At 41.8% G+C, this 21,919-nt stretch overlaps 1 protein-coding gene and 1 long non-coding RNA gene across 6 annotated transcripts in view; both read right to left on the bottom strand.

Moving 5' to 3' along the window:
- aass (aminoadipate-semialdehyde synthase) overlaps positions 1-21,919 on the bottom strand; it is an 82,945-nt gene that overhangs the window by 41,320 nt on the left and 19,706 nt on the right. For all 5 annotated transcript variants that reach the window (XM_051951552.1, XM_022211187.2, XM_051951551.1 and 2 more), the window contains exons 10-13: positions 19,595-19,717; positions 17,737-17,848; positions 17,456-17,515; positions 12,367-12,434 (exon numbers count right to left, since the gene is read on the bottom strand). In XM_051951552.1, the coding sequence (XP_051807512.1) occupies positions 12,367-12,434; positions 17,456-17,515; positions 17,737-17,848; positions 19,595-19,717 (363 nt within the window). The remainder of the gene's footprint in view (positions 1-12,366; positions 12,435-17,455; positions 17,516-17,736; positions 17,849-19,594; positions 19,718-21,919) is intronic.
- On the bottom strand, positions 1,793-4,138 carry LOC127534994 (uncharacterized). Its single transcript, XR_007943630.1, has 2 exons — positions 2,446-4,138; positions 1,793-2,373 (listed from the first exon to the last, which is right to left on the bottom strand). It is a non-coding gene; the product is annotated as an uncharacterized LOC127534994 (long non-coding RNA).

A 21,919-nucleotide genomic window follows, 5' to 3' on the forward strand; every position in this document is an offset into this window, starting at 1 on the left:
CTTTAATTTCTTTCTTTTCTTTAAAAAAAAAATCTTTTGAAGGATGGATCCAATTTTGATACATCTGTCTTTGTTTTTTTAATAACTAAGCTAATATTTGCCTGTAAATGTGTCTGTAAACATCTTCATTCTTGCAATGCAATCTGCACAAAGTCAAAGTGGTAGCAAAACTGAGCAAACTAAACTGTTTCCATATGACTGATGGAAGATCTGGACTAAACCAGGAGGTGGGGCAGACATGATGAACTGGGGGAAAGTCATCAAAAGTTCATTGTAAGAATAAACCTAAACATTGCATATATTTGTGAGTTATTTTGTCAGAGTTTTTAATTAATCAGCAACTATAAATCAGTGTCACAGCTGCATGGAACTCCTATTTTATACTAAATGCCAACATAAGACTTCAAATATCTAATGAGATGACAAATGTGGAATTGGTGAACATGCATATTAATACAATAATTTGCATAAAGGTTTAAAAAAAATCTTGGAACCTAAAAGCATTATCAAAATGATGGTCACTCCAAAATTGGAGGACATCGTACGTCCTACCCATCAAATTTCAAATCATCCATGTACAAAATACTAAAACATGCAGTTGTGTAAAGTAGTTGTCCTGAGACCAAACCTTAAAAAAACAAAACAAAAAAAAAACAAGGAGAAAAGACTGTTTGAAAATATTTTTTAAACACCAACTAAGTCTGGAGTTCCATTTTTTCCTCTTATCCCACCCCCCTGATGACCAAATTGAATCTAGAATAAAACTGCTAAAATTAAATTTAAATCTCCTTTTTTGTTTTTTTTTTTCCATTGATGTCTCTTGTAATTGTGGGAACATTCTTTTTTATCAACACAATATTTTAAATAACTAACATGCATGATATACAGTTGTGCTCATAAGTATACATACCCTGGCAGAATTTATGATTTCTTGGTCATTTTTCAGAGAATATGAATGATCACACAAAAACTTTTCTTTCACGCATGGTAAGTGGTTGGGTGAAGCCATTTATTATCAAACAACTGTATTTACTCTTTTTAAATCATATTGACAACAGAAACTACTCAAATGACCCTGATCAAAAGTTTACATACCCCAGTTCTTAATACTGTGTATTCTCCCCATTAACATCAATGACAGCTTGAAGTCTTTTGTGGTAGTTGTAGATGAGGGTCTTTATTTTGTCAGATGGTAAAGCTGCCTATTCTTCTTGGCAAAAAGCTTCCAGCTGTAAATTCTTGGGCTGCCTTGCATGAACTGCACATTTGAGATCTCCCCAGAGTGGCTCAATGATATTGAGGTCAGGAGACTGAGATGGCCACTCCAGAACCTTTACTACTACTCTGTTGTAGCTACTGACAGGTAGACTTGGCCCTGTGCTTTGGATCGCTGTCATGTTGGAACACCCAAGTACGTCTCATGCGCAGCTTCCGGGCTGATGAGTGCAAGTTTTCCTCCAGTATTTTCTGATAACATGCTGCATTCATCTTGCTATCAATTTTTACCAAGTTTCCTGTGCCTCTGTAGCTCACACATCCCCAGAACATCAGTGATCCACCTCCGTGTTTCACAGTAGGGATTGTGTACTTCTCATTATAGGCCTTGTTTACTTCTCTTCATATTTAGCATTTATGGTTGTGGCCAAAAAGTTCTATTTTGGTCTCATCACTCCAATTGACTTTGTTCCAGAAGTTTTGAGGCTTGTGTAGCACTTGTACTGGTGGCTAAGGGCTAGGCTATGTAAGGTTCGGCTCTGGGAGCTGTGTGAAAATTAATGAACACAAGACTCAATTAGATTACCAGTAATGTATTTAAAAAAAATAAACAAAAAATACATCAAGTCAAAACAATGACCAAAATAATAAACCAAAACAAACAGAAAATCAGATTGAGAATAAATTAAACATTCAGCTTCACATTTGACAATCAAAAGCAACAGTGCTACATTCAGTTTAGCAATAAATACAGGTGAGCATGGTTCCACTGTTGCCAGTGGTGTTAATCAAAATAGTTCATTCGAAACAAGTCCATAAACTAAACTAAACAAATCCAACCAAGGTGAATCAATCCATCTAAAGTAAGTAAGTTCTACCACACCAGTGGGGAAGGAAAGAGGCTGTGAGGCCTGCCAACAGTGGGGTGGGTGAAGGGGTGAAGGGGTGAATCTTAGCCAACTGTTTCCAGTTCGTTCCAGGGTAGCTCGCCATCAAATCAAATTCTCCATTGAAGCCTAACCTGTTCGGCAAACAGGCTTCAATCAATCATCATCAATCATTAATCTCCATTAACTGCTGCTTACCAACACTCAGCACAGTACAGGTTCAGGTAGGTGACATCCAAAAATCCAAGAGCATGTTTCCAGGGGTGAAGGCCTGTTAGCATTAGCATGACCATTAGCATGACACTAAAAGGCTTTTAACATGTTTAGCAAAGGTTTGACTCACTTCCTCAATGGTAGGAGTTCAAAGTGTCCACGCTTGTGAAAAGTGAATGACTTCCAGCGATGTGTGAGGTGATCCTGTTCAAATTCCTGCTGTGTGTGACTGTAGTGATGTGTCGTTCGCGAACGAAACGGCTCTTAGAGCCGGATCTTTCAAGTGACCGACGGGAGCCGGCTCCTTATTGGGAGCCGCGCTGGGAGCCGTGTTGTTTTTTTTTTTCTCTCTCTCACCCATGCTCTCTCACTTTTTTTCACTTCAAGCCAGACGTGATTGGTCAATATGTGTTTGCGCTGAGCAGAGCGGGGGAGGGGCGGCAGTTACACTCACAGACGCAGCAGCGGTAGATGAGGAACAGAGCAGGAGGGACAGAGAGAAAGAGAGCCAGGGGCAACAAAATCAGACATCGATAGAAAGGTAAAGAAAATGAGTGACACCAGGAAAACGAGTAAAATCTGGAACCATTTCAATTTGATATCAAGTTGATAATACAAAGGCAGAGTGTAGAGTCTGCAAGAAAAGAATATCCTACAGAGCCGGCTCCACAAACAACCTCCACAGGCATCTGAGAACTGTCCACCCATCAGTGCAATGGGTTGAATGTGGTATTAATGAAGGTGCCAGTGTGTCTACTGCTACTGTTGCTGCTGCTGCTTCTGCTGCAGTATCTACAGCATCATGTACTATGCCACCACAACCACCAAAACCTCCGATCCAGAGCTCTATGAAACAGTTTTTGCAGAAGTCTGTGACCACAGCAAGACAGAACTCAATTGATGAAGCACTGGCAAAAATGATTACCCTTGATTTTCAACCATTTTCAGTTGTGGATGATAAAGGATCCAGGGAGTTTGTTCATGCACTAAATCCAATGTATGCAATTCCAAGCAGGAAAACACTTTCCCAAAAAATCATCCCAGGCCTGTATGACACAGAACATACATTACTGCAAGAGAGGGTTAAAAAAAAGCCACAGCAGTCTGTCTAATAACTGACAGCTGGACATCCCAAACCAATACATCCTTCTTGTCAGTTACGTGTCACTTTATTGAAAAATTTAAAATGGTGTTCTGTCTTCTGGATTGTTTTGAGTTCAGCGACAGACACACTGCTGAGAACTTAGCAGAAGAGCTGCTCAAAGTGGCAAAAGAGTGGGATGTGAAAAACAAAGTGGTTTGCTGTGTTTTGTGTTGTTTCACTTTAAATTTGTTTAAAAGGAAAAAGCTGAATATTTAAATAGTTGAAAATTGAGTTGTAAATAGTTGTTCTTTGTATTTTATAATTTATTTGTTTTACATTTTTGTGGAGTCGGCTGCACAGTAGTGTAGTGGTTAGCACTTTCGCCTTGCAGCAAGAAGATCCCAGTTGGAATCCCGGGGTGGGCCTGGGATCTTTCTGCATGGAGTTTGCATGTTCTCCCTGTGCATGCGTGGGTTTTCTCCGGGTACTCCGGCTTCCTCCCACAGTCCAAAAATATGCTGAGGTTAATTGGTTACTCTAAATTGCCCATAGGTGTGAATGTGAGTGTGATTGTGTGTCTGTATATGTAGCCCTGTGACAGACTGGTGACCTGTCAGCCCGGTCTCACGGGGATTCGTGAAACTGTCACATCAGTTTTTGTTTCGGTTTCGTGCGCACCAACACGATGTCGTCATGTTTTTCGTGCCGCTCACCACGAGCGAAACCCGCTGTGGTAATCACATCTGAAAGTGGTTTATACCGGCGGATTCATGACGATCTAAGCTGTCCATCGGCGTTTGGCCGCCGCCGCGACCGCCGCTTCAGCCGCCGGACATTCTTTAAATTCCTATGCAAATTCGGCGGATTCATGTCGATTTAAGCTGTCCATCGGCGTTTGCAGCCGCCGCGGCCGCCATTGCAGCCGCCAGACATCTGGCCGCAGCTGCGGCGGCCGCGGCAAACGCCGATGGACAGCTTAAATCGTCACGAATCCGCCGAATTTGCATAGGAATTTAAAGAATGTGCGGCGGCCGAAGCGGCGGCCGCAGCGGCGGCCGCAAACGCCAATGGACAGCTTAGATCGTCATGAATCCGCCGGTATAAACCACTTTCAGATGTGATTACCACAGCGGGTTTCGCTCATGGTGAGCGGCACGAAAAACATGACGACATCGTGTTGGTGCGCACGAAACCGAAACAAAAACTGACGTGACAGTTTCACGAATCCCCGTGAGACCGTGTTGGACCTGTCCAGGGTGTCCCCAGCCCAAGTCAGCTGGGATAGGTTCCAGCACCCCCCCGCAACCCGAGTGAGGATAAAGCGGTGTATAGAGAATGGATGGATTTTTGTGGAGTGAATAAAAAAAAGCATATATATATATATATATATATATATATATATATATGTAATAAACATATATAAATTTAAAAAACACAATCTTTTACATTAGTAATTCATTTTGTGCATAATTTTATATTGTTGATGATAATAAATTAATTAAAGCAACAAAACAACCCGAAGAGCCGTTTGGGAGCCGAAAGAGCCGGCTCTTTTTACTGAGCCGAGCCAAAAGAGCCGGCTCGCTAAAAAGAGCCGGATTTCCCATCACTATGTGACTGAATGAAGCTGATATGCTTCAAACAAAGGAATGGGGTGGATTCCAGGTGAGAGAGGCTGCTGGTGACTGGTTCAGGGGTGTTGACTGACAGTAAAGAGGTCCAGTAATGTGAAAGTGACTGACTGTGACTGCTTGTGTCTGATTGTGACTGATTGGCTGTGTCCGAAATCGCATACTAACGTACTACTCATACTAAATGTGACGTCAAAATAAGTATGTAGTGCGTTCACACTGGATAGTATGAATAGATTGAGTACGCGAGAAATACCCGGATGTATACTATTTCCGGAAAAATTTTAAGTATGCGCGGTGACCACACTAGTCATACTCAACCGCCCCATAATGCTTTGCGAGCTATCCACCAAAATGCAAGCCTCCGCGGGATATGTGGCCGGACCGCGGCGATTTTTATTTTATTTTATGTGGTTAAGTAGTCATCCTAATCACCCCACAGATTTGAGAAATAGGCGTTTTCTGACCAACGTTTTAAATTTGTCAGACACCTCACAACGTGCTACTGAATGCTAGCAGCGAGTTGCAGCAGCTCGCTTTGCATACAGAACAAGTAGCAGCTACCTCGAGTAGCCTGCAGCTACAACTGAAACGATTCGCATAATCTGGCTAATAACTGTATGAGGAGTGCCGGCTTGAAATTGCCACATTAATTATGCGACTGTTAGTGTAAAATCGACCTGAAGCCGGCATTCAGCCGAGATATTTGATAGCCGTACTTCCGGTTTTTGTCATCGGAGGTTTGAAATGCATTATGGGAAACGGAGTAGTATACTACAGTGTGAACGGTCGGCATTCTAATCATACTTATAGTACGTAGTATACAGTATATACTCATTGAGAATGTAGTATGTTAGTATGCCATTTCGGACACAGCCATACTGATTGGCAGGTGTCTTGTTCAGGATGGAATCTTGATGGCCAACCATGAACTATTCCAGAGTGAGAGACTATTGCAGAGTGAGTACTACACTTGTCCCTGTGCTGTTTGACATATTGTAAGCGGGATCCTTTGTGGCATTTGTGTAGTAATGGCTTTCTTCTGGTGACTAGATCATGGAGCCCATTTTTGTTCAAGTGCCTCCTTATTGTGCATCTTGAAACAGTCACACCAGTTTTTTTCAGAGACTCCTGTATTTCAGCTGAAGTTATTTGTGGGTTTTCCCGAATCAGAAGCCGTGGGTTAACGGTGAAGTCCATGCAAAACTTAAAGCACGGACCGACGCCTACAGTTCTGGTGATTTGGAGGAGTACAGGAAGTCCAGGTATGCACTCCGGAGGGCTATTAACAGTGCTAAGAGACAGTACAGGGACAAAGTGGAGCCTCACTTCAGAGGCTCCAACATTAGGAATATGTGGGCTGGTCTAAAAACACTGAAAGATTACAACAAGAGGAGCAGTAATACTGAGATGGTGTCTGCATCTCTCCCAGATGAACTAAACACCTTTTATGCCCGCTTTGAGAGCAACTCCCCAGCTGTGGAGGTGCAGAGGACCCAGGAGGACCGCTGCCCACTCGTGATATCCCCGGCAGACATGTGCAAATCATTTAAAGGGATTAACATACGTAAGGCTCCTGGACCTGACGGCATCCCTGGCCGTGCCCTCAAGGTGTGTGCTGATCAGCTGGCAGATGTCTTTGTAGACATTTTCAACATGTCACTGCTCCAGTCTGTTGTCCCCACATGTTTCAAGGAGACCATCATTGTCTCTGTACCATAAAAATCCAAAACCCTCTGCCTGAACGACTACCGACCAGTAGCACTCACCTCCACCATCATGAAGTGTTTTGAGCGGTTAGTCAAAACATTCATCACCTCTTCCCTCCCCGTCTCACTAGACCCGCTTCAGTTTGCCTACAGGCCAAACAGGTCGGCTGAAGATGCCATCTCCCTCACCCTTCACACTGCCCTCTCCCATGTGAAGATGCTGTTCATTAATTACAGTTCAGCATTCAACACCATTGTTCCCTCGAAGCTCGTCACCAAACTCAGTGATCTTGGTCTCAACAACTGCCTCTGTGACTGGATCCTGAAGTTCCTGACGGGTAGGCCCCAGGCTGTGCGGATTGGCAGCACCACATCCTCCAACCTGACTCTCAACACCAGCGCCCCCCAGGGTTGTGTGCTCATCCTCTCCTGTACTCTCAGTTCACGCATGACTGCGTGGCCACCCACAGCTCCAACACCATCATCAAATTTGCTGACGATACGACGGTCATCGGCCTGATCACCGGCGGCGATGAGACGGCATACAGAGAGGAGGTCAGAGCCCTCACATCTTGGTGTCAGGACAACAACCTCCGTCTGAATGTCAGCAAAACTAAGGAGCTGATAGTGGACTACAGGAAGAGACAGAGGGATGAACACGCCCCCTCTCCATCAACAGGACTACGGTGGAGAGAGTCAGCAGCTTCAGGTTCCTCGGGGTTCACATCAGGGAGGACCTGACATGGTCACACCACACTGACTTCATCACGAAGTCAGCAAGACAGCGGCTCTTCTTCCTCCGCAGGCTGTGGAGGCTCAACATGGACTCCAGAATCCTCTGCAGCTTCTACAGGTGCACCATAGAAAGTATCCTGTCCGGCTGCATCACCTCCTGGTACGGCAGTTGCACGGCCCTCAACCGTAAGGCTCTACAGAGGGTGGTGAAGACTGCACAGCACATCATCAGGACAATGCTGCCATCCATGGAGGAGCTCTACACCCAGCGGTGTAGGAAGAAGGCCAACAGGATCATTAGTGACTCTCACCACCCCAGTCACAAACTGTTCTGCCTGCTGCCTTCTTGCCGTCGGTACCGCAGCGTCGGTGCCCGCACCAGCAGGCTCAGAGACAGTTTCATCCCCCAGGCCATAAGACTTTTAAACTCCAAATAACCTGAACATTTTGAACAATCCCTCATTTGCACATTTTATACTTCTATTTTATCGATTGTTGTGTGTTCTTTTTTTGCACTGTTATTGGGAATGATTGACAGAAGTATTTCACTGCTAGTAATTGCTTCATGTAATTTCTAGTATGTGACAATAAAACGCTTGAATCTTGAATCTTGGGGTTTTTCTTTGCATCCCGAACAATTTTTCTGGCAGTCGTGGCTGAAATTTTTGTTGGTCTACCTGACCGTGGTTTGGTTTCAACAGAACCCCTCAGCTTCTACTTCTTAAGTTTGAACACTGCTGATAGGCATTTTGAGATCCTTAGATATCTTTTTATATCCCTTTCTTGTTTTATACAGTTCAGTTACCTTTTCCCGCAGATCCTTTGACAATTCTTTTGCTTTCCCCATGATTTAGAAGCCAGAAACGTCAGTGCAGCACTGGATGAAAGATGAAGGGTCTGTCAAGAGCCCAGAAACTCACTGATCTTTTATACACACACACTGTGAGGATGGTTACCTTTAGTAGCCATTCATACCCGTTAGTGTCAACTTGTGTGCCTGCTATCAGGCCAAACCTCCAGGGTATGTAAACTTTTGATCAGGGCCATTTGGGTACTTTCTGTTGTCATTATAATTTAAAAAGAATAAACACAGTTGTTTGATAATACATAACTATAGCACAACACTAACCATGAGTGAAAGAAAGGCTTTTGTGTGATCATTCATATTCTCTGAAAATGGCCAAGAAATCATAAATTCTGCCAGGGTATGTAAACTTATGAGCACAACTGTATGCATCAACTCTCTTAGCATAACCTTTTTAGCTGGTAGAAGAAGAAGAAAACAGCAAATCACATGATACGCTAGAATTAATATCATCAAACAGTTTTCCAACAGAATGGGTAGAGCAAAGCTATGTCAATTCTTCTATTGTTCATATTTTCATAGCATTGTCAGCCTTGATTGCATGTCTCACTCTACTTCATGCAACCCTGTTATGCACATTATCAGGATAAGACAAATTATTTTTCCGTTTTTCTTTCTTTTTTTTCCATCAGTAAGCTTTGTCCTCTTGGTCAGCAGTAACAGCTAGCTCAACATTTAGCTTCTACTCCTGAGAAAAAGCATTAGCATTAGCAACCCTGATCCTGTGATTAGAGTAGCAATCATTTAAATATTAAAGACACGCATCTGTCAGTACTTACCCATTGATTTTCCCTACAGTTTTAGTTCATTAATATGTAAAACATTAAGTAAGAATCAGGGTTGTAGTCAATAGTTGTAACAACTTTCCCTACATAAAATATTGAAAAGTGGTAGGTAGATGAAAAATTACAAGAACTTTACAATTGACCATACATTCACTGTCCAATTTTGTTTTCTGTTTACACTGTCAAGAAACTGGCAGTGACTTCAACAGTATATCGTATATCCAGTACTCAGAAAGTTCTGAGACGTAATTACATATGTAAACAATAGTCACAATGAAAGTCATTTTATGCATGGCAGCAAGTAGGCTTTAAAGAGTCATTGAGGGTTCTCCTCCAGACAAGTGGATTCAGTTCAGAAGTGTGGTTTTGCATGCTGGATTATCTCAGCACCCCAACAACAATAACACCAGCGTTGTTACAGATAAGAGACATCACCCATCGTGACCTGTGGCATTAATATCCCACCACCAGCACCACCAACCCCCACCTCAAATCCCCAAGAGTCACACCCGTGGACTCATTAGCTCTGGTCTAATTGGTTGCGACACTGCACACATGCATGAGTCACAGTGGGACTGACTGGAGGTCCGCCTGGCACTCGTCGTCTTAATTAAAAAAGAAAAGATAGACGTTCCCTCAGGAGGATTTCTCCCGAGTTTACATATCTTAAGGAGCCTTAATCAGAAGGATTAAGATTTTGGTGGCATGGCTTGTCTGGAAAAAATGATACTTAGGATCAATTAGGAAGAATACTCATCAAGTCTTAGAGGTGGCCTAAATATGAGCTAGCAGAACGCTTTGGCACTGAGGCTCGAGACTCAAGAAGAGGCTGAAATCTCTTTAGCCAAGCTGTTCACAGAGCCACTGAAGAGAAAAGCTGCCTTGAGCCTGATTGTTAATGATCTACAGGTTCAAATATCATTACTGTTAAAGGTTGCGGAGTCACAACAGATTTGACCAGCACATTAAAATGTTATTAACTGCTTCATGAACTAAAGTTCTAGAGAGGCTGAGAGGGCTGTAAAATACACAAATTGTGTAATCAATCAACAAATATAGCCAGAGAAATTAATCAAAGCAGATTTAAAGGATAATACTGGGGAAAATGAAAGCTGATGGAGATTTCACAGATTACAAGCAAATCAACCCATGCAAATTAAATCATTTTCAAATGGTCTGATTTTTGAAAGTCTAATTTTCTGTTTTATACGAAGTCAGAAGAGAAGATCAATTTCATCTCCAAGTCAGAAACTAGTCCAAGACTCCTGGTTTAGCACAAAAACTGGAAACAGGAAAAAGCAGCTAGCCTTAATTCTATTAAGTTCTTTATGTGATAGAACTTATGCAATAACCCCTGATGACAACAAGTTATGTTTTTTTTTTGTTCAGCGGCATGTGCAAATCTTAAGTGTGTTCTCTCCCTGGCTAATAAACAGCCTTTCATATTTGACCGACATCATTGTCCCCGAGGGCTTTTTTTTTTTTCAGGTTTCCCGAGATGTGCTAATCTACTTTTTGTGCCGGGCCCTCATATTACCCTCTTCCACACCTGCAGGGCCCCATCAATGGATGTGGCGGCCAGCGGACTTCCGTTGCAGGGCAGTCAAACCAACACCCTCAGTCCCAACCAACAACTGTGCTCATCGCCACCTCTGCCTAAGCGACATGTTTCTGGCAGTCTACTCTGCTCACTGTCGAATATGATGTCAGAGTTTACATGAAGACAGTGCAGGGTCCCTGTTCCGTGATACACAGTCATGGCCGGCCATTTGGAACTTCAGTGAGGTAATTACTCTGCCAAGGAATGGCGGAGTTACGGAATGATCAGCATATGTTTGTCTGTTTGTCCGTCTGTTAGAAACATTACTCAAAAACAGACAAACAGATTTGGATGAAATTTTTAGGGAAGGTCAGAAATGACACAAGGATCAACTGATTAGATTTTGGCAGTGATGCCGCTTATAGTCTGGGTGCACTGATTTGTTACAGATTTCTGTATCTTTATGAAATAGCGGTATGGCGTCACTGTAACTATGACTACAAGTGAACACTACATCAGCTGCCTGCTGACAAACACAGGATTGCGATCCTACTACAAATCGACCATTGTGGACGTATCAGGACTTAACTGTCGGAATTGAGACAAGGAACAACTGATTAAATTGTAGGGGTGTGTCTCAGTCCCATCAGCAGTCTTGGCGGAGAAATGCACTTATGCTGTTTTGAACTGACGGTGGCGTTATAGTCATTTTGCCATGATTTTCTGAATACCTGTGTGAACATGCTGTAGTCCTTTCCTGAGATAAAACATATTTTAGAAACTTACAAAATTATACAGTTCTGGAATTTTTTAAAGGTCATTTTTTTCTTTTTAATGGAGAGAAGCTCGCAGTTTCCTCCCTCCCTCCCTCCACCCACTCACCCTCCCTCACTTCCAGTCTTTGGGCTAAGCTACACTGAATGTCTTGGACTTATCTCTGTTGTGGATTTACAGAAATTAAATTGATATTTAACTTTTCATTTGACTCCAAACCTAATAACTGCACATCAAAACTAGATGAAAGGAGATGGACAGATGCGACACATTGGGTGATGGCGGTTTTTGTGTGAAGTGAGAAGAAAAGAAGGTTCTACCGCTCGATGCCCAAGGAAAAACTCCAGCTTCTGCAGTTGGCTAGCAACGATGGCTTATTAGCACGCTAGCCTTGCAGGTGTTAATGCAGACACAGCAGACACCAGAGGGCAGCACTATGCAGGAACAATCACAAGGTGATGGTTAGTTGCTGTGTGTCCAGCTTTCAGCGCTGCTGGCTGGAAAATGCTACATCACAAGCTGCAATGCTGGAAAGGATGAGTTAAGGAGTGCATAGCAAAAACAGGAGACTAAAAAGCACAATTATCACTAATCTTTGACTATGCTACTTACTGTGAGTGACAACCTCTACAGTTTAGAAAGTTAGTACAGGTGAGCTATTACAGCAGAAGAATGACTGGTTACCTGTCTCGTAATCTTGAGACATTTTATCCTTATATTGGTTGCATTAACTCGCAAATGGAACAGGTGTGTACCAAAGTAATTTTTTGACAGGTTTTACAAACATTTTTGAATTATAAATACACTGGCACACTAAACTATCTCCAAATACAAATACTAAACCTTCTACGAGGACTAGATATCAATATTTCATAAAGACACCATACTGAATGATAAAGTCACAGTTGTGGTTTGAAATAAGTCTTACCTTCTTTCTCGAAGTTTTTCAATATATTCAAACTTTGGGGTGAGCACTCCGTTAGAGGTGATAACAGCCTTGAAAGACAAATAAATAAAAACTGTTCATTAATTCCAATCCTTTGCAAAAGAGTAAAATAAATCCTTTTGTAAAAATACATAAAGTCCCAAATCATGGGCCAGTCTAAGATTTGTTCAAATGTGCAAAAAGCTTCTTTAAAGATCTTCAAAAAATCAACAGGAGAAATCAGCAGGATTTATTGTCAACAGAAAATCCAGCTGCAGTTCTTAGCAGTGATAACTCCACAAGAAATACTGAAAATACTGATCTGTGCATCCACTTTTACACTGTGAGAGTTGGTCATTTTTTCCACACCTATCAAGCATATTATTGGAGAGACAGTTTTGACACCATTATACTTTTTTAAATCTACTGGTCAGATCTTGACATTAGGTTATCATATTTCACCACTACACCCTACACTTTACAGAGGACATGCACATTAGGTTACCATTTGGTTATGCTTTACAGAACACATGTCCAGACTTTGCCCTATTATTTTGTGACAGATTTCATGTATGTTATACCATTATGCATTGTGAAGTTTCTTATACATTTAAAAAAGAGTTATGTTGTCTAAGACAGACACCATTATGTTTTGAGTACTCCATATTTCATTTTCTACAAGCGTGTGATTTGTCTTTTAAAATGCATGGTTTACTTTATGATCTTCTAGCAGTGTGTATGTCCTCCACAGACACGCACACCGTACCATCAAAACATCAATCATTACTAGAGTATTCATCATTATGTATTTTATACATGTTCAGTTTAATAGCATGGAATATGCTCATTATTTTCTTTGACATTAATTCATAGTATGAATGCCATTGCTGTATCTACTCTCAGCTGTATGTCGCTTTGGATAAAAGCGTCTGCTAAATGAAATTGTAGAATTCACAATGTTGTGCACGGGAATTTGTCCTCCAGAGTGGAATGCAAAGATGAAGTTCTACTGTAACATCCTGAAGTGTCGAAGGGGGAACATTTCGTGCCAACGACCTTAACTGTGGCATGCTGGCATGCAAGTTCTCCAATTTACTGTGTGTGCGGTGAAAGTGCAGTTACTACGCAAAGTTTTTGGCCGCAACAACACAATTGCTGTTACCCATCCACCCTACTGGCTAGATTAGACTCCTTGCTACTTCTTCCGCTTCAACGAAATGTAATTTGCGGCTTTGGCTGCACAGTGGATTGGGGGTTAGCACTTCCGTCTTACAGCTACAAGATCCCCGGCCTTCCCAGGATCTTTCTGCATGCAGTTTGAATGTTCTCTCTGTGCATGAGTGGGTTTTCTCCGGGTACTCCAGCTTCCTCCCACAGTCCAAAAATATGCTGAGGCTAAGTGGTAACTCTAAATAGTCCGTAAGTGTAAATTTGAATGTAAGTGTTGGTCTGTATTTGTAGCCCTGTGATAGACTGGTGACCTGTCCAGGTTGCCCCGTCTTCACCCTAAGTCAACTGGGATAGATTCCAGCCCCTCACAACCCTAATTAGGGTCCGAGCACTGACGGTGCCGAGGACCCTATTGAAACCCTAGGGTTTATTTATTATTCTTTGTCGGCCTCGAAATTGGCCTTTTTGACCCCCTAAACATATATGAAAACGCATGAAAATCGCCACACACATCAGGGCCAGCGAATTACAGTCATTAGGGTCTGAGCACTGACGGTGCCGAGGACCCTAATGAAACCTTAGGGCTTATTTATTAGGGTCCGAGCACTGACGGTGCGAAGACCCTATTGAAACCCTAGGGTTTTTTTATTATTATTTTTCAACCGGGAAATCGGCCTTTTTGACGCCCTCAACATACATAAAAACGCATGAAAATCGCCACACACATCAGGACCGGCAAAAAATTTGATATTTTAGGGGAATGGCACACGTGCGTGCCAAAATAGCTCAACAGCGCCCCCTAGAAAATTAAGAAAATTCAGCCCCCGGCCAGCATTTGACGTAGATTTCTGAAATTCGGTACACATATGTAACTCGTCAAGACGCACAAAAAAGCCTCTTGGACCATTACCCATAATCCAAGAGGAAGTCGGCCATTTTGAATTATGAATCATATTTTGGACAATTTTGTGTGATTTTTGGACACTTTTCAAAATCTATAAACTCAAACAGCATAACCCCGAGAGAGCTGAAATTTGAACAGGATTTACTCCAGTCATGGGTGATCAAAAGTTATCAAAACGCTCCGCAAAAGTCTGAGGGCGTGGAAATGGCGACCCACAGAATGCGGCCATTTTGAAATATGATTCATATTTAATCATTTTTGGACATTTTCAAAAGCTATAAACTCAAACCCACCAACACCGAGAGAGCTCGAATTTGGCCAGGATGTACTCTAGTCATGGGTGATCAAAAGTTATCAAAACGGTCCGCAAAAGCCTGAGGGCGTGGAAATGGCGACCCATGGAATGCGGCCATATTGAATGCCTCGCCACGAAAAAGGAAGTGCTGTCTAATTAGGGTCCGAGCACTGACGGTGCCGAGGACCCTACTGAAACCCTAGGGCAGGGGTTCCCAAACTACGGCCCGTGGGCCGGATACAGCCCACCTCCACATTTGGCCCGGCCCTCTGAACAACACCAGAGACGCATTATGATTTTTTTTTCAGCCTGGCCACGCAATCGAGACTAATACACGCATAGAACATGACATTCTACTGGAACCTACATCAGTGTTTCCTCTAGGACTTTTTTCTGTAGGCGGCAGGATCCCCACTTGCCCCTCCGCCCCCGCGCACACACACACACACACAAAGGGTACATACTGAGAGCACCAGAGTTATCTGTAGTAGTACTCGCGATTACCCGACACGGTGCAAGACTGCTGTGAAGGTGGAGACGTGGCGTTGGAGTATTTGCGACGATTAAAAAAAAATTAAAAATTAAAGGAGCGGCGCTGGAATTTTAGTAGCAGCGGGCTGCCGCTGCAGAATGAATGTAGCGGAAACCCTGGAAGACCTTTGAGACACTGTTCATATGAGTCATTTAAGTCAGAGATTCTGCTCTGACAACTAAGCTGAACTTTCACCTGTTAAGATTGTGCATGGCACAACAGAAAATTAATGTTTCACAGACTTTTTTTCTGTGAAGAACCCAGAGAGGGTAATTTGGTTATTATTTATTTCATAAATATTGTTATTATATATTTCCTGACTTTTTTTCTGTGAAGAACCTAGAGAGGGTTATTTGGTTATTATTTATTTCATAAATAGTGTTATTATATATTTCCTGACGTTTTTCTGTGAAGAACCTAGAGAGGGTTATTTGGTTATTATTTATCTCATAGTGTTATTATATATTTCCTGACTTTTTTTCTGTGAAGAACCTAGAGAGGGTTATTTGGTTATTATTTATTTCATAAATAGTGTTATTTATGTCATTAATAGTGTTGTTATGTATTTCCTGACTTTTTATTTCTGTGAAAATCCTGGAAAGGGTTATTCAAATTTGGTTATGTGTGGCTTTCTGGAGAACAGTGTTTACGTTTAGGCACCCCTGCGATCGTCACACTTTTTCTGTTACAATCTGACTCCGGCCCCCCACCAGAGAAGGTGAAAAGTTATGTGGCCCTCACAGGAAAAAGTTTGGGGACCCCTGCCCTAGGGTTTATTTATTATTCTTTGTCTGCCTTGAAATTGGCCTTTTTGACCCCCTAAACATATATGAAAACGCGTGAAAATCGCCACACACATCAGGGCCAGTGGAAAATTTGATATTTTAGGGGAATAGCACACGTGCGTGTCAAAATGGCTCAACAGCGCCCCCGAGAAAGCTAAGAAAATTCAGCCCCCTGGACAGCGTTTCACTTAGAGCCACAAAATTCGGTACGCATATCTAACTCATCAAGGCGCACAAAAAAGCCTCTTGGACCATTACCCATAATCCAACAGGAAGTTGGCCATTTTGAAATATGAATCATATTTTGGACAGTGTTGTGTCATTTTTGGACACTTTTCAAAATCTATAAACTCAAACAGTGTAACCCCAAGAGAACTGAAATTTGGCCAGGATGTACTCCAGTCATGGGTGATCAAAAGTTATCAAAATGCTGTGCAAAAGTCTGAGGGCGTGGAAATGGCGACCAACAGAATGCGGCCATTTTGAATCTGTTCATATTTTCGACAAAGTTGTCATTTTTGGACATTTTCAAAAGCTATAAACTCAAACACACTAACACCGAGAGAGCTCAAATTTGGCCAGGATGTACTCCAGTCATGGGTCATCAAAAGTTATCAAAATGCTCCGCAAAAGTCTGAGGGTGTGGCCATGGCGTCCCACGGAATGCGGCCATTTCGACATATGATTCATATTTTGGACAATTTTGTCATTTTTGGACATTTTCAAAAGCTACAAACTCAAACCAACTAACACTAAGAGAGCTCAGATTTGGCCAGGATTTTCTCCAGTCATAGTTGATCAAAAGTTATCAAAATGCTCTGCAAAAGACTGAGGGCGTGGAAATGGCGACCCACGAAATGTGAGCATTTTGAATGCCTCGCCACAAAACAGGAAGTGCTGTCTAATTAGCCTGTACATGCTCCAATCTGCTTCAAATTTTACAAGTGTCATCAGAGTCCATTCACAGTCACATGCATAGGCCGATATACACACTGACAGTCATAGTGCCACCTGGCGGCCATTTTGAATGCCTCGCCATTAAACAGGAAGTGCTCTCTAACTGGCCTGTACATGCTCCAATCTGTCTCAAATTTTACAGGTGTCATCAGAGTCCGGCCCAATGTTACATGTAACACCTGGCAGCCATTTTGGAATTCTCGCCATTAAACAGGAAGTGCTGTGTAACTAGCCTGTACATAGTCCAATCTGGCTGAAACTTTACACTCTCAGTTTTAGCAGCACCTGGTGAACATGCGTGGGCGAGCCGGGCCGCTCGGATGCGAGGACCCGTCCAACGCTGCTTGCAGCTTTAATTGTTTTTGCAACTACTAAATGAGAAAATTAAGTTAAAAACAACATGCTTCTGCAGCAAACAGTTTTACATTTTAGAACATTACACTACTTACGTCTCTGACTTGAGGGCTGAACTCCTCTTCATCCAACGGTCTGGCAGCGTCTGAAGGCAGCTAGCAACAAAAGGAAACTAAATTTACAAAAATTAAGAACTCAAAGGAAAGCAAATCCTGTCTGTCAAGGGATTTAGTTCACCACGTGAAATCTGCTGCGGCCCTCTCCCACAGTAAGCTTAACCAGAAGTCAGGCAGAAGCAGAAAGCACCACAGAAGAAGACAGAAACCCAGCAGCATCTCCCGCTGCTGTCACCTTACCTTAAACTCAGACATCTTACCATCTCCCATATGTAGGGGAAGAGCCGGTCTCCAAAGTATTCTGTGGCTTCGATGGGAAGCTGAGCAGGAAGGTTGTCAATGGAGCACATAAGAATTCCATTTCCCTCCACACTGCCAGGAACACAAACAAATAAGTGGTTATCGATTGGTATCTTGGCAACAACTGCTTATCTTAGAGTCAATAAGCATATACAATGTTCTTGACACTAAAAATACATTCACTTGTTACATATGGTAAACCTAGTTAAAATTTCTACAATAAATTCTCCTTCCAAGTTTTTACTGAAGCCTTTTAAAGAAGTGCTGATTCAACAGTATGGAGCTCTGCTCAGCTGTGTTGCATAGTAGTAATATGGGTTTCCATTTTTTGTCAGTCTTACATAAAAATTCATGAGATGAAAGTTCCCCATGACTGATGTCAGAAGTGTTTTGGAAATGACTAGGGTTGGAGATATAGTAGGAAGGTCTAGGGAAGAGCAGAAACCTTGATACCATGTCTCCACCCCAGGCACAAGCTACTAGCAAAACCAATTTGTGGGGGGAAAGTAGTTGATATACAGTTACCTCTCTAGTAAACTAGCAGGTACTAATCAGTTTTATTTAGAGCTGGGCAATGATGAACATTTTTTAATCGCGATTAATCTCATTGTTTTTAAATAATTAATTTAAAAGTTGTGTATTGTGCACTTTTATTTTGAAAGTACCACTATGTGAACAAAAACACATTAACATTTGGTCTGCAGACACTTTAAATAAATAAAGTGCTTAACAGCAGTATTCCCTTTACACAGTAGCAGTTAAAATATTTCTTGTAAATCTCAGCCTAAACATTAATGTAATCAAATCAAATCAGACCAAAGCTATTTGCCACAGCAAGGGCATTAAGGTTTTATCTGGTTTGTTATAGAAAAACAAGTTACCCTCAGAGTCCAGAGCCATGAGCATAATATTATAACATGAACCTTTCCAGCAACAGCAAGTTAACATTTATACATCTGTATTCTTATTTTTTCTCTGAACAGGTACCAGTAGAAACATTTTTCTTTAATCAGGGAGCAGCAGAAAACAGTCTATGTTCAGTAGCAGCTGTCCCTGTTAGAGTGAGGTAAAGTGGTCGAACACAAAAAAGTACACAGTTGGAAGTGGTTATGCAGAGGACTTTTTAGTCTGTGAAGTTCATGTTTGTTCTGGATTTCCTTTTGGAGAATCTCAAAAAAAAAATTTCAGTGATGCAGGTTTTGAGGTTTACACGTTCCGTCATTTATTGCAATCCTAAGAACAATTCTCAGACCAACATCTTCCACAATACGAATCGGAATGCAGTCTATAGCTAACTACTTAGCTGTGACATTTGTTTGCTTGTCTTGCTTTTGTTTATCTCTATTTCTCCCACACGCTGCATCTAACCAGTCTGTTTGGTCAGTTTGTGTGAGACGATATAGTTGATGATGACGCCTATCCCAAGTACTGATCAACATCCAGCCCCTCTGTGATCCATGGTTTATCTGTGTATTTAGAGCCAGTGAGTAACGGACTTTCACTTTCACTGAGTTAAGGTGCGATAAAATAATTGTCAGTGTTAATTAATTGATGCGTTAACGCGATAATAACATGTCAACTTGCCCAGATGTCACAAGATCTGTTTCAAGTACAACTGTGAAGTCAAATCCAAAGAAAAACAACTGAAATGGTAGCTGAATCACTGTTGTAGAAACAGATTTTACATCTATCTGCAGAGGGATAAGTAGGCTGAAAACTGTAATACTTGTCTGGCTGCAGCCTAGTAAAAGGGAAAAAGAAACATGCAGGTGTTGGTATGATGACACATCAAGAAATGACAAACTCTTTTCACAGTACCTGTCGTGATCTATGTGCTGGTCAGCGTCGTACATGCAGAAAGGCTTGTCAATGGTGGTGCACTCATTCATGAAATCTATGGAGCCTCCGGTGTCAGCAGATATGTCGCATATGGCCAGTAGTCTGTAGAAAGAAACAAACAAACAAAAAAAACGGCGCTCATGAGATCGAAGCAATGGGCTCAACTGCCACTCTGTAATCACGACAGGAGACACAGCAGTTGCTAATACGATACTTCAACCCATTTGCTAGAGTAGATATTCCGCCTTCTGTGTGTCAGGTACATTCCTCAGTCACATGGAATGTGCTTGACGTAAAAGTTAAGGACAGGTCAAAGTCAGAGCAGGAAGCAGACTTTTTTCATCTTCTAAGACGATATAATACATCTGGCTATGAGGCTGTGAAGCTGATGACTCACTGGAAAATACTGACCAGCGATGGGCTAGGCAGGCATGGCACTGGGCAAGAAATTCTACTCCTTAAAAATTTCTAATACTAACCTTTCTTTCAGAATATTGCAATTCAAGTGGTCTCAGAAGAAGCCAGACTTCTGCAACTTTTTCAGGACATTTTTTTTGGCTTTGAAAAATGTGGCCAGTGATGAGAAATGTCAGCCAATCACAAAGCTCTTCACCCAGGTCAGATAAGAGAGACTAAAGAGCAGCAAAGCATGAAGTGGCAATAGGACATAGTCAGTAGTAATCAGCAGTCTGGTTGTTTTGGTGTATTTCACGTGTGTGTATGCCCTTGTTTGTCTAGTGGAGGAGGCTCAGGACAGAGAGGGTTAAAGGAACAGCTGCAGGAGGAGGGGGTAGTATTCTGGTTTGGGCTTTGCTATTTTTCCACTGTATGGCAGTGTGTTCACTTCCATTATAAGACAGAAAATAAAAGGAAAATCTGACGACTATAACATATTTTGATGTCATTTTTGTTCAGTGGGGAAAAAGCCAACAAGAAGAATTTATCAAACCACCTGTTTTAACAAGAGTAAACAAGCTGTACACGTTCACTGCTTTATCCACAGCCTCCTATCCACTGTTGCCAGTTTTTTACACCATCACACTGCAGTGTATTGTTCTGAAGAAGTTAAAGCTCATTTAGATTGTCACATATCACACTAGAAAAGCACTTAGAAAGCGCAGTACTCCGCCAAGGCTGTTCCCCCATACGGCATTGTCAGAAATGCAGATTTTTTTTTAAATGCAGCACTTGTTTATTAGGTGTTGATGATCAGAAGTCAAGGCAACACAGAATGTAGCCATTTAATACAGATGTACCCACAAACAAAATGACCTTGCGCTGAGCGCAAGTATGTGATATGCGTGTGTACAGATACTTATTGTGTGACCTAAATACAGTGCCTTGTGAAAGTATTCGGCCCCCTTGAACTTTTCAACCTTTCGCCACATTTCAGGCTTCAAACATAAAGATAGAAAATTTTAATTTTTTGTCAAGAATCAACAACAAGTGGGACACAATCGTGAAGTGGAACGAAATTTATTGGATATTTTAAACTTTTTTAACAAATAAAAACCTGAAAAGTGGGGCGTGCAATATTATTCGGCCCCCTTGCATTAATACTTTGTAGCGCCACCTTTTGCTGCAATTACAGCTGCAAGTTGCTTGGGGTATGTCTCTATCAGTTTTGCACATCAAGAGACTGAAATTCATGCCCATTCTTCCTTGCAAAACAGCTCGAGCTCAGTGAGGTTGGATGGAGAGCGTTTGTGAACAGCAGTCTTCAGCTCTGGCCACAGATTCTCGATTGGATTCAGGTCTGGACTTTGACTTGGCCATTCTAACACCTGGATACGTTTATTTGGGAACCATTCCATTGTAGATTTGGCTTTATGTTTTGGATCATTGTCCTGTTGGAAGATAAATCTCTGTCCCAGTCTCAGGTCTTTTGCAGACACCAACAGGTTTTCTTCCAGAATGGTCCTGTATTTGGCTCCATTCATCTTCCCATCAATTTTAACCATCCTTGGTCTTCATGATGCTCTCTGCACTTTAAACAGAACCCTGAGACTATCACAGAGCAGGTGCATTTATACGGAGACTTGATTACACACAGGTGGATTCTATTTATCATCATCAGTCATTTAGGACAACATTGGATCATTCAGAGATCCTCACTGAACTTCTGAAGTGAGTTTGCTGCACTGAAAGTAAAGGGGCCGAATAATATTGCACACCCCACTTTTCAGTTTTTTATTTGTTAAAAAAGTATAAAATATCCAATAAATTTCATTCCACTTCACGATTGTGTCCCAATTTTTGTTGATTCCTGACAAAAAATTAAAATTTTCTATCTTTATGTTTGAA

This window comes from Acanthochromis polyacanthus, chromosome 8 (genome assembly GCF_021347895.1).
Source record: "Acanthochromis polyacanthus isolate Apoly-LR-REF ecotype Palm Island chromosome 8, KAUST_Apoly_ChrSc, whole genome shotgun sequence".
NCBI classification, from domain to species: Eukaryota; Metazoa; Chordata; class Actinopteri; family Pomacentridae; genus Acanthochromis; species Acanthochromis polyacanthus.